The 13539-nt window shown below is 44.0% G+C and overlaps 1 protein-coding gene across 1 annotated transcript; it reads left to right on the top strand.

The window, feature by feature from the left end:
• Window positions 1-3119: 3119 nt before the first annotated feature.
• On the top strand, window positions 3120-12273 carry gap43 (growth associated protein 43). The gene is made up of 3 exons (XM_012824058.3): window positions 3120-3433; window positions 9931-10519; window positions 11358-12273. The coding sequence occupies exons 1-3, from the start codon at window positions 3404-3406 to the stop codon at window positions 11426-11428; spliced, it is 690 nt and encodes a 229-aa protein (XP_012679512.2). The 5' UTR covers window positions 3120-3403; the 3' UTR covers window positions 11429-12273.
• The last annotated feature ends 1266 nt before the right edge of the window (window positions 12274-13539 follow it).

Genomic DNA, 13539 nt, shown 5'->3' with positions numbered 1-13539 from the left:
TACACTCATTTGTATTTCACACTACTACTATAATACCAGAGCCTGGGTCATCATTTTATTAAGCTGCTTAATATTTACAAAGTAATTCTATGATATATTTAACATTTTAGAACAAGTTGCATTCTTACACGGGAACAAATTGCTCATCAGTTATCATGATTGTTGTAGACTGAACTTATATCAAGCTTTTCCACAGGAATACACGCCTATGTTAATGCTGTCAGGGTCCGACACAGCACACACAGTCATACCTAATATGGGGAGGGTAAACAGGAAGCTGCTTAACTTCCACCTACACTGATTCGTTAAGCAGAAGCGCTCTAGCTGCAGAGACGGGGAAGCAAGGTTGACAGTCCACACGCACAAAGCACTGATACAATAATGCAACTGTTCACTGAGAGTTCCATTTGCATGACTGCGATTTCAAGGCATTCCACAAGTCAAGCGCAAGTACCTCAGGCTTGGTGGCGACAACAGGAACAAGCCCACTCCCAGAGGAAATCATGTCGAATTATGGATTCATTTATTGACATTCATATTACACCACCGCAGCGGACACAGGGCGCCCGGGCCGCGCCTAGGGGGTGGTCTCAGCTGCTCTCCCTGATCACGCCAAGCATTGATTCCAGAAAGGCTCTGATCTGGCCGAAGGACTGAACCAGTCCCAAGCCTCGGTGCACGCAGGGCCGGCTCCAGGCTGGTTGCCATGGTGAGGGATTACCTTGGAGGAGGCGGAGGTTTGATGCTGTCCACAGGGTCTGCGTACCAACACTCATCAGAGTCAGGGGGAGGGTGGCTACAGTCGGCTGTGCGGCGGCTCGATGCCGTTGCCATGGTGATAGCTGGAGGAAGTGTGTGTGTGTGTGGAAGGGAGAACATAGTGGTGGTGGTGGTGGTGGGGGGGTGGGGGGGGGGATTGTAGAGACTGGTGGATCTTTCTGGGTGTCAGGTGGGGGTTGACGGCATCTGCTGACTATTACATGCACATGCACCTACACACACACGTACTCGTCCCAGGGGGCTACTATAGTCTTCAGAATCTGAATTAATGTTCAATTTTTGTCTCCAGCACACGTGCTGTGTCAAGATTGGCGTATCCCGCATCCGAACGCTTGCCGGGTATAAAGAAAGCGGATATCGCCTGGCTTTATAGAAGAATGTAGGGGGTTACGATTTACACCTGCATGGTGGCAACGTATCGGTTCAAAAAAACTCCTCAATAATGAACTGGAAGGAGATCTGAAAAAAGATACAGCAACCTCCTTCTCTCTGTATCCATGGCTGGCCACAACCCAGTGGAGTCCACCTGCTCCATGCACACCAGGTTCGTAGTTTGTGCCATATTATCCATGTGGGGCAGCCTGTATTTACACACGTCAACCAGCCCTCTATGGTCATACAGTATTTTTGCACAAAGAGGAAAGGCTATTGGAGAAATGCATCCCAACCAGTGTTTGCTTAAATACATTGCATTCGATTTCAGATGACGTTAGATGACATGCATTAGGTTTTAGTTATTGGTTCTATCCTCTGAGAAAAGTTCAGTTAGGTCACAATTGTGCTGTGAAATCCAGGATAAGAATATTTAATCTTTTCCCAAATAAATTAAATTAGTCTTTAAACCATGATTCGGATTAGTTGTCATTAAATTCCCCCATTACAATACAATTCCCCCGGTCTTTTTAATCTCTGCTTAATCATATTGTGTGGATTTAATTTTCTTCCTATAAATTGTTATCAAAGGCAATTACATCTACAGGATGCAATGTAGATAATCATGCCGAATCCACCCACTCGATATTTTACTTATCACTATGGTAGGTAACATTACATGCAACTACACACTTGTAAGCATCTGTGCAAATAGCCAACAAACAACACAATGTCCACTGGTTTAGGCTATGAAGAGTAACTGAAATTATGAATTATTGGGTGATAGGAACTCCTATGCTGAGGCATCTTCACAGGTCGGACTAGGCAGGCTTGGGGGTGTCAGCCCCAGAAACACCACCCTGATGGTCCGGAGTGGAGTTGAGGCAGGCTTACAGCCCACGCCCAGGGGACAGGCCAGTGGCCGCCCAAGGACCCGGTCTTTTATTGGGCATCCTGCATCTGCTCAGAGGTGACTGGAGTGGGGGTGGGGTCGCTCTCTATCTCTCTCTGTTATCAGTGTGGGTGGTGGGTGGATGGGAGGGGGGGCTGTTGCCTGGTCATCACAGCACATGGACAGGCCCTGGCTAAACCTACAGGAAGAGAAGAGAGGAAGGTGAAAGATAGAGAGTAAAGAAAGGGAGTAAGAGAGAGAATAGAAGGCCTCCTGGAGCAGTGTGCCATCTGTACCCAGGGGCTCTCCTTTGGCCACTGATTCTCAGCGCTGTTTCCATGTGAACAGCACAGTGGAGGGAGAAAAAAAAAGAAGCAAAAAAGAGAGAGAAAAAAAGGGCAGTTTTCAATTACTAGCTTGTTTTATTGCAGAGTGAGAATTGAAAGATGCACTCACACCCAACCTGACTTCCTTCGTTACCACACTGTTAATAATTCATTATTATGTAGGAGAGGTGTAGGGAATCGGTAAAATACATTGCCTTAACAATCAGAGAAATAAAAAATATTAATGAATGGAATGTGTGTGGGGAGGGGGAAAATCTAATATATTTATCCTTAGGAAAAATTAAGCATGGAAGCTGTTGGAGAGGGCTATAGTACACTGGTGGCCACCGCCCAGTGTAGGGGGAAGGGGCTGGTGTGGGAGAAAGGGAGGGAGGTGGGTTGAGGTGGGCTGGGTGTGTGAAGGGGTTGGGTGGGGGGGGTGTGTTGGGGGGTGAAACTGCTCCAGAATGGGAATTGTCTGTGGACAGATTGGAGGTATTCAATCATTCATACGAGGAGCCATGGCAATGGAGGGTGGGGCTGAAGCTCGCGCCCGTGCACAAGCTCGAAGCCTGTTTCGCTTGGAGAATGGGGGGGCTATGTGTGTGGGGGGTGGTGGTGGGGTGGGGGGGTGTAGAAGGAGGGGCGCAACGGGTGGGATCGGCCGCGGGGGAGTGGGTGCGGGAGGGAGAGATGCGAGGAGAGGAAAGGAAAGAAGAGGAGGGGGAGTGGGTGAGAAGAGAGAGGAGGGGTCTAGAGGGTGGGATTCACAGTCATTGTTAGGCAGCGAGTCAGAGAGAGAGAGGGTGAGAGAGAAGCGAGAGGCGAGGGCAGGCAGACACTGAGCGTGTGTGCAAATTGTGATGAGTAAAAGCATTAGTCGACTCAGCTGTTGATACAGCCCAGTGTGAGAGAGTGCAAGAGCGTGAGCGAGCGAGAGAGAGAGAGCGCGAGCGAGAGTGTGAGAGAGGGAGTGAGAGAAGTGAAAGGGAAAAAAGGAAGGAAAGAAGGGAAAAGAAAGGATACCACAACTATGCTGTGCTGTATAAGAAGAACAAAACCGGTAAATGCAATCTGTTTTTCTTCATTATTATTCAAAGTGTAAGGTAAAATGATTTTATTTAATATCTTGAAGAATGACTGAAAAGGCATTTCACTGTAAGAGTGGTATTTTTGACAGACTTTGTCTTGTAGTCCATGCTGGCTTCTTTCTGTCTAGCCATGAGGCGCGACACACCTTGCTAATGAGATTATGCAAGAATGTAAATGTTGATATATTTCTAGCAGCATTATGACAGTCAGATAACATTTAGTATTTTGTGATACTTGTACTATTATTTTAAAAGAAATCTTATGTCATTAATAATGAATAACTTGCACCTGTTTGTCAGGTGCTGCCCGTATCTTTTGAGCTGTTGTCAGTATTAGGATGACAGTCTGAGATGCTGAAATAGTGTCTGTGATTATATAGTAAGAAGCTGTTACAGTTGCTTGACACGATGTTGAGGCTTAATTCACCTGAAGATGGCTCTTAATTGAGGCACTAATTGCCACAAAAGTGTGTTTTTTCCTGCCATTAGCGGGCAATTGGGGATAGAGATGTAAGTTGGCTCTGAAAAAGGGTGGGGTAGGGTCTTGCTGAACTCCAGTGGCAGTCGCATGGCCAGTCTCGGGGGACGCCAGCGGAAATGAATTAGTTCCTTAAAGGGATTATGATTGCTCTGGGACAAAAAGTGTACATTGTCACTTGAGACGCTGTCTGTTCTTGAGCCTCACACACTTGTTTGTTTTCCATCGCCAACAGAGAAGACTTTTTTTCTCCAGGAATCAGAGGTACCGTGAGGCTGAGGGTGAATCTTGGGGGGATTTGAACAGAGCGGGCGTCTTGATTTCATTTGATATAAATTGTGTGCAATTGACCGACTGTGTTGTGCCAGGGTCTGCCGGTTCGATTGTAAATCCGTTCGCTTCATAAAGCAACACATTCGAGCAACACTGCTTGATTGCTGCTTAAATGTCAGCATGTATGAGTCATTTTCTCTCTCCCAGGCGAAGAACATTGCACTGGAGTGGGTGAGGCTTCTCTTCACAGTGTTAAACACCGCATAAAACCCCCCCTCTCTCCCCACACAGTGCTGTCGACAATCACAAGTCTCACAGCTTAGTTCACTTGTTTAAAGCGCGTTTGTGCTTTTGAGGAATGGCCAATAATAAATGCAAAAGTCGCTAGGCTTCAGGGGAGGTGAGAATAATGTATCAGCGCCTAAGTTACAACTGTAGTGCATGTAACTATACCACCTCACCGCCACCAGCTGAGAAGTAGGCTCGGTCTGCAGCAAGGAGTGGGCACCGGTCAATGAACGCGGCATAGTTGGATGCGCTCCTCGATGGTGCTGATGCCTTTGTTCTAGACCTGGCTAATTTTATCACCAGTCATAAAAAGAAACGAAGTGGTCCGCTTTTACATAACAGCGTGCTGGATACCGCACGGTGATAACGTAAATAGGGATTACTGAATTAAACGCGTTTAACACAACAATTTCTGATAGACTGGGAGCCTTTCAGCTACCTGAACACTCCACTCCTGTGGGAGACGGTAGGATGAAAGGGTGTGGTGCTGCGTGAGAGTAGTCGCACGAGTGAGGATGGGAAGATTTCGCTGCAGACCGCAGCCTTGCCTTGTTTGTAGTCTGATTCACTCCCGGCGGCCCTACAGCTGCATTCAATGCTATTTTATCAACATTTTGGTTGTTACAGCACCCGACTGACACAAATATTTTGAAATCCTCCCGTATTGCGGCATATGGGAATATGTTTCGAGAAGATAGTACCTGAGTAGCTGTCAGAATTTCACATGAAGCCATTACTAAGGTAACACAAAAAGGGTTCCTGTTTAGCCTACAGTTCTTTCCCGTCATTAGCATTCTCCCATTAAGGAAGCGGTGGAAGGCTAGTGCGCGATATATTTTCATTCTGAAGGACCCATTGTCTGCAACTGTGCCGTATTTGTGGTAATACTGTAATGAATTTGCTTTCGCCTCTCCCGTTGAAGTCCCTAATGGTTGCCAAAGTGAGGCGGCCGTGTGACGTGGGGGAGGGTGAATTTAAAGATCCATCTATAACACCACACTAGGGTGTGGTTCGCGCCGCCTTCTCAGAGCTTCTTTCTGACTCCGATTGAGACAGCAGACGAACATCAATACTGATATTGTACTGAAATACAAATCTAACCTCTACATTACATTATTCTACTGACAATGAAATGGCTGATGATTTTGACTGAGCTACGTTTATTGTATTCTCTGGCTATCTGCCTCTACATCAAATATGCTACACTATGCATGGAAGCTATTATGTCCGTGGTATCAGATATTCTTTTAAGATAGTCTTTCTAAGTGAATCATCATGGTTCATGGTCCAAACTTTAAATTAAACTAAAATCATATCCGATTTAATCCAATATTTTAGCTGTCAAGAGGAGGGAGTTGTCAAGAGCAATTCTTTTAGACAGTTTCCTCAGAGCATTGTAATATGAAAGCCACTATCTGAAAACAGTTAATAGACTTAAATATATATCTAGAAGTTCTTCCAGATTGTTTTGATGGGGCAGAATTGACACAAAAGTACATTAAATCAAAGACGTAAGATTACAGACACATTGGCATCATCATTAATCCAAAGATGTTACAGGATGTCATGCTATGTGAATGTCTGGATTCAGAGAAGATTTGACCCTACCTCTGACAATATTTTGGTTACTTTACCCTCTATTAATTAATGTATTAATTTAAAGGTTGTATGGCACATCACTGACCAGCAACCACATTACTAAACTAAATTGCATCAAATGATCACTCAAATCTCAAAGATTACCGATGTCCTCAAGTAACACCCATGCAATCCCAGGTGAGTGAATACCTCTCGTCTTTAACGCAGATGCGAGATGAAACACACCCAGTGGACTTGAGATACCCTCCCCCCACCACAGGGTCACTCAGACACACCCAGTAGCACTTATTGCTTGAGTTGATTTATGGACGTCTGTTAACAGCAACCCAAGGAGGTTAGATGTCATGTCAATCATTTTGATTGGACAATCTTCTCCTCGAGCCTCAACGAGGCTATTTGCTATGTGTATCAGCCGCACAGTCGTGTATTGAACGCGGGGTGTCAATTTATCCTCTCTGCCACCCCATTACACAGCTTTGTTCTCCTAAATAACACTGTCTTTTATCATCCTCAATCAGAGATGGTTCAGAGTCCAAGGTGCACCATGGACAATTGAAGTAATGTCCTGTTATTAATTCGACTTAGAAGAGAGAGACTGGACGTGGCATGGGGTTCACTACATTTTTAAAGAAAGTACACAGGTGCCAAAACTGCAAGATGACAAGTGTGGTTTTAATAGCTTACATGATGGGAGCACTATCCATAAAAGCCGGACAATTTATAGCCCATATATAGAGTTGCAGCAGTGGTCATATATTGAAAGGGTAAATCAATGCTAAAACAATAACGTGCACCCTGAAACCCCAGACATCTTGGATGACTTCATTTCACGAGGGTTTGACCCACATCTGCAGTCACTCACAAAGGGGGGTGCTGATGACCTCATCCAAAAAAAATGGCCCCTCCCTGTCTCTTCCACGTGGTTCGCCACAGCAAGGTGATGGGGAAGCAAAATGATCTCAGCGCTAGCGCTAAGCATATGCAATGGAGCTATGTGTCATTGCTTAGAATAAAAGCCATTTGAAAAGAGCATATTTTGCTCAACATTACTGCCAGCCACCAGTAAAGTGCCTAATTGCATTTACCTCAGTGGAGGAGGAGTAATCACTGGATGATATCATCGTCTCAAGTGATTCTGCCGTGATGGTGGTCCTCTGCTTTGCATGTGACTCATGCGCAATGAGTCATTCCTTCTAGTAAAAGTGATATCATACATGATATCATTTTCTTTTAAACCTCATTAGTGTCACTTCTGAAATTCTAAACTCTTAGTAAAGAAACTAGCAGAGGGAACTGCCCAATTCACAGCACAACATTGAAATCCACCTGGCAAGTGCACTTTGAAAATGCACAGTAGACATTTCTCTCTAAACGTTATAAATCAAATGACAAACATAAGGAGAATGAATCATTGCTGGTGAAGTTTCAGACGTTATATCCAACAGCTATAGGTCCTGCATCTAATGACTTTAGCCAATTAATGAACAACTAAATTATAAATAGGGCCTATCCATAGATCACTCCGGTGTTACGCGACCTCAGCTGACTTCCTTGTTCCCCAGCCAGAAGACATCCCATAATTTCAGCCGGCAACTGGGGAATCTGGCTTTGTTTCAAAGCCTCCGCTTGGGAGTGAATGTTAAAATAGCTGAGAATATTTACTCACGGTGGGGGAAGTGTAGTGTATTTAAGATGTGCCTACGGAGATTACATCCTCCTGCCAATAGTCTCATTCTTTCTCGGATGGAAAACACAATGGCATTTTATAATCAAAAGGGATAGTTTTCTTCCATGACATCTAATCTCCTCTTTGTTAGGATTTGAAATGTGACTGAAAGTTAGATGTCTTAAAGGATTAAAACCAAACATAATTTCAATAATAAACAACTGATTCTCACTGACATGATAAATAAGAAATAAAACAAAGGGTCCACCAAACTTGTTAATGATCATAAGAGGAAAGATACATTTTAAGAATGTAATTATCAAACCCCATCATCAGCTTTCTTGATTATTTGTTTTATCCAGTGCTTAAGATATCATTTGTTTTGATTTTGTCATTTTCTTTGAGGTTTTGTACAGCTCTTACTTATTTTGCATGTGTAAATTTGATACAAGTTAACTATTTAAAGGTTACTTTTTTCCATTTCAATTATCTGGAACGTACATTTATTTACCATCATTTATGTTTGTTTTCAGTTTTATGTTTGTTTGTTTTTCATCAGACTCTCATGAGTTGTAATACAGCCCCTAGTTGGCGGACAACTCCGTCTTTGGATCCTGAAAACAAAGGTAACTATCTGGCCCTCGACACTCCCTTGGATAGCCCTTCTTTGTCCTAAACTTCTTTACAGCCCTAACTCTTACTGCTTTTTGAACCTTGGTCGTCCTCCCCTTAAACTGCAATGCAATCTCTTAAACTCCTGAACCAGCCCTCTCCTTTAGCTCTTTTAGACCTCCATCTTCTTCCTCATTACCTTCATATCTGCACTTCTTTCAATTTGTCCTCTACCACAATTTCTGTGGTAAGGAATTTTGCATTCACCAGCCCCCAGACACAAAAAAAACCCATCCACACAATATTTAGATTGTCATATTGACTGAAAGGACTCAGAACCTCAACTGATAAAATGTCACAATATAATATACACTTAGCATGTGGCATGTCTATTCTAACACAATAACCCATGACCCGGCACTCCTACTGCTAAAAAGTGAAAGATTAAAATCGTTCAATCGTTAAATCTTGTAGCAGTAACCAATTCGATCGAATAAATAGCAGACATACATCCTACAGCATTCATTACTGTGATTTGTTTTGGGAGCATAGGAGCCAGACGCTACTAACAGCTATGATGATGTGAGACTAGATGAGTGAATGCGTTTGGATTAAACATGCCTATAGACCCATACCATGGGAGCAAGTCATGCTTTCCCAATTCAGTATGGTGCCATTTGGCTTCTCAGCTGTTCTTGGCACCTCAGGCAGTACACGGTAAGGTAGGGGGTGGGGTGTAGCTTGTTCTATAATTACGGCGACAGCAGTAAGTGAATCAATGCTCAAGACATTAGCAGATCTGCAAACCTTCGGAGACTTCATTTTAAGAGTGACACAATTCACGGTGTTGAAATTTAATATTGGGCTAGTATTCTGTGAGTAATCCGCCATGACATGATGACCATGACTGTTGAAATTGGTGCATGTCTAGACCTCCAGTTCTCCAGTGCTAATCCTAACCATACCATTGGACTGGATGTTTTAAAGGTGGTGATAAAAATATTGAGGCATTTCCTGGGCAGCAGGTTCACTACTTAAGTGAACATTTATATAAACTTGGATGCCCTTAATCTTAAAATAATGAGGTGGGCTTACTGGTAGCTTCCACAATCTGTCAATTGAGCACAATCTGTACGATGGCCATGGACTGTGGCAACTTTGGCAAATTAGACAAGTTCAGTCTGTTACCACCTTAGGTGAGCAGTGAGGTCGCCCAGAATGTCAGTCATATTTAATGGTACATCTGTGACCTCTCAAGAGTCCAATGTAGCACTCTGAGTAGAAGACTTTAGTAGTCCCTTATGGGAGAGAATCGACTGAGGACTCTTCGAAATGACTTTTTCATTACTGCGACTGTAACGTATTAAATCGTGGATCTGCCACAGGGGTGAAAATGAGTCTAGAGTGGTTTTTCAGTGGAGATCCAAACTATACTAATTTATAGTGTGATCTGTGAGCTTTGACAGTTGTTTTATATCTATCTCTATGTGTGAGCGGAGAAGATACATAGTTTGAGACCCACAAAGCTAAACACATATCTCTCACCATTCCAGGCTGAGAAGAATGAAGATGCCGACCAGAAGATTGAGCAGGATGGCAAACAACCAGAGGACAAAGCCCACAAGGCTGCCACCAAGATCCAAGCCAGCTTTCGTGGACACATAACCCGCAAAAAAATGAAAGACGGCGAGAAAGACGAAGAGGGAGAGGAGAACACCCCAGCAGCCACCGAAGAGGAGGCAGCGGCCGCGGCGGAGGGCGAGGAGAAGAAGGAGGCTATGTCTCCAGTGGCAGAGAAGGCAGAGGAGGCGGCACCTGCCGAGCCGGCAGCCAACGACACTGCCGCCACCGAAAAAGCCAAAAGCCCCGTCGCAGACAAGCCGGCTGACCCTCCGGCTGCGTCCCCGGCTGCGTCCCCGGCGGCGGCTGCCTCACCCACCGCCACTGCCCCGTCCGAGCCGGCGAAGGAGGCCAAGCAGGAGGCAGAAGAGAAGCCGAAGGAGGCGGAGAGCAAAGAGGCTCCCGCAGCCGCCGGGAAGAAGGAGGAGGAGAAAGGGGAGCCCAAACAAGCCGACGTGCCTGCTGCTGACGCCAGCGAGACAGCCGATTGTGAGGAAACAAACCAAACACAAGAGAAAAAAGGTGAGCCAGAGTCCGGTCCCGTGAGGCAAAAATAAGCCAATGGCACAACTCACAACTGAACAAGACAATAGTGTTTTCGTGTCCCAGATTGAATCTAATTGATTCTTCACTCCATTATTATTATAGCAATTTTGTTGCTGTTTGTTGCTAGAATGCAGGATATATACATTGAGAAAACATTGGATATTTCAATAGTACATTCTTATTTATCTATATGATATTATTTACTGCAGCACCTCATATCTACTGGATATGACAAAATACTTTTCATCAGTCTGCTAGGAGGGAATAATTGATGAGGCTAAATGAATTATAGCATCGATTTTTCCCAGTTGTACGAGTCGCGGAGCACACAATGATTTTGTCAAGGAGTCTAGTATTGATTTGGGATGATCGACTCGCTTTAAACTAGGACTGCAAATAGTTCCTAATGATATTTCTGTGCATGCATCAGTCTGGATACATCGCAGCTGTCAATCCAGATCACAGTTTCATGTAATTGACGAGCCCTTAAAGTATCCATTGTAGACACACGGCCAAAAAATGCGCAGATCATTGGTGTCTGCCTCTTTGATGGAGACACTCGTCCTGTGGAGGCAAGGATTCTGACAGCTGTCATGGTCACGGGCGGATAAAACGATCAGTAAGTGTCAGGGACACCGAATCAGCGCCTGCACTTGTGCCCATCCTCTTCCTCCAGGGCTCAGAAGTCGGTTCACTCCTGCTCCATTCCAGTCTGCAGCCCAGATCGCTTTAGCCAGAATGCCAGCTATGTTAGAAATAAGTTGAACCGTCAAACTTATTTATTCTGTGGATTTTCTTTTTTTTTCCTCTGCAGATGCTACCGATGAGTCTAAGGCGGCAGAGGAGACCACCTCGGATGCAGCAAAGGAGGAAGACAAAGTTTAAAGACGAAATTGAAAGTAATTAAGATGCTTACAAATACTTAACAAAAAGGTTGCTCTTTGCCACCACTGCAGGTTTGCAAAGACAGTCTGTTTTTATTTGTTTGGTCTTCTGTTATTTTTTTGTGTGGCAATGATTTTCTTATAGTGGAGGAGTTTCCAGTCATGGCCATTTGACTCAAGCTAGGAGTGAAAAGTGATGGCAATGACTGCCTCTACATGCAAAACTCACCAGTGAGGGTAAAATACTATATAATAATAATAATAATATTAGAAGAAAACAGCTCCAGCATTCATTTCAGCAACCTAACCAAAGGACTGGTCATTCTCTCGTTCTGCTTGATCTAGCCTGGTTTACTCTTTCAGTAGTTACCCACTTCTCATTTTACAGTACTGTAGTATAGCTGAACCATTGTTAAACATAAAATAAGGAAAACCAAGAAAACGAATGGATCACATTTCATTGAAACCCAAACATCGCTTCTCCTGCTCTTCATTTTCCAGCATTTCATGAATAGCTTGAACCGTTTAAAAACAAAAAAAGAAAAAAAAGAAAAAGAATTGCATGGGAACTCCTCCATTGAGGAGAACTTTTGGCAGTCACCATACAAAAATGAGAAAAAGTGTGGCTTCTTTTTGATGTCCTTGGTGTTGTTATGACCGTTTGATATAAATTGGAATTATACCTGCACTGATGTTAAAAAAATGAGAAAATCAAACAAACAATAAAAAAAAACATTTTCCTATGTTCAAGTGAGTGCAATGTCAAGTTTGAATCTAAGGAGTTAAATTGTGGAAATAAAAAATGGTTTCAATGTCTGTTTTCAAAATAAAGAAATGTGCCAATTACCATGATATCTTGAGTTCATTTTCTCAGCGATAAAAATAAGGTTGTATGACTGTAATACAATATCATAATAGCCACTTCCAGAATTCACTTATGGCTATATGAGCGTAAAATGCTCTATGTAAAGAGAACACAGTCCACAAATAGTAAAGCAGCCAGGGTGATATAGACACCAACCCCAAGGCGTATGCTTAAATTAACATTAGGGGTCACACTATGGTACGTGATGTACAGAGCATCGGCAAGGGGAATGCAGTTCAACAGGTGCTGAGCAACACTGACAGAGAAGCAGACAGATCTCTAGGTCTAGGTCTTGAGGATCTGAATCCAATGGGACCCTGTATCAAAATATATCCACAGAGAACAGGATACAATACACATTAATGCTACACAGGTTAGCTACATTTCAAATGCTGTGCAGGGGTGTATTTTAATTTGCATACCAAGTCTTTCGTCATTCTCAAGTCTGTTGAGGTAAACTGACGTACCTTCCTACCCAAAGAATCCCTGTTTGTGGAAGGGTCATGTGACAGGCTCAGGCCCACTGTCAGAGGGGGTCAAAGGGGACAGATGATCCCAGGACCAAGGTCAGGGGGGACCCACGCAAGCTCATGTGGGGGGTGGACTCCTTGGAGATCCTCTCGTCCCCGGGCCTGAGCATGACACACAGTGGGCCTGTACAGGCTTAGAGCCCCCCACACCCATTTCCTCTGGAGGCAACAGAGGCTTTGGCGACGCTCTCCAAATCCCCTGGCAACACCAGCGACGCCCATAACAAGATTACATGGGGCTCTTTCTGCAAAATGAATGTCACATATTGGGACGATAGGCCTTGTCAACAACAGACATTACATGGTTCTTTTGCCTACCGCTCAGACTAAAGTAATTAAGATATATGGCAGGAGAGGCCTTTGTGCTAGCGGCTGTTTTGGCAGGAAATATGCAAAGGGAGAAGGACTGTCTGGCCTAGCCTGGCAAATGTTTGGAGTTCAGTATACCAGCTACCCTTTCAGATCAGCAGACCTACTGTATTTTTTTCAAAGTGAGGTCTTGAATGCAGGCCATTAACATTGACACTATAAAGCCCAATGATGATATTCTGTAGTAGTTCAGACTTTCCATTCGGAGCAGAGGAGATGTAGACACTCTTTGAAATGTTCAAACTCGAGGAACAGTTACCTTTCAGGTGTCCTTCCCCCAGTTTCTGCTGCTCTTTATCCGCTAAATTGCTGACTGCGCTATATAGGCGGCTGTGTTTACTCTTCTGG

Source organism: Clupea harengus, chromosome 9 (assembly GCF_900700415.2).
Source record: "Clupea harengus chromosome 9, Ch_v2.0.2, whole genome shotgun sequence".
NCBI lineage: Eukaryota > Metazoa > Chordata > Actinopteri > Clupeiformes > Clupeidae > Clupea > Clupea harengus.
Note: the sequence above shows the minus strand (reverse complement) of the source record. Positions and strands in the feature narration are given on the sequence as shown.

Bases quoted from the DNA above. Each gene is read 5' to 3' on its own strand.
- gap43 (XM_012824058.3), top strand. From the start codon at position 3,404: ATGCTGTGCTGTATAAGAAGAACAAAACCG. The intron at 3,434-9,930 runs GTAAATGCAATC...TCACCATTCCAG, and splicing joins GTATAAGAAGAACAAAACCG to GCTGAGAAGAATGAAGATGC. The intron at 10,520-11,357 runs GTGAGCCAGAGT...TTTCCTCTGCAG, and splicing joins CCAAACACAAGAGAAAAAAG to ATGCTACCGATGAGTCTAAG.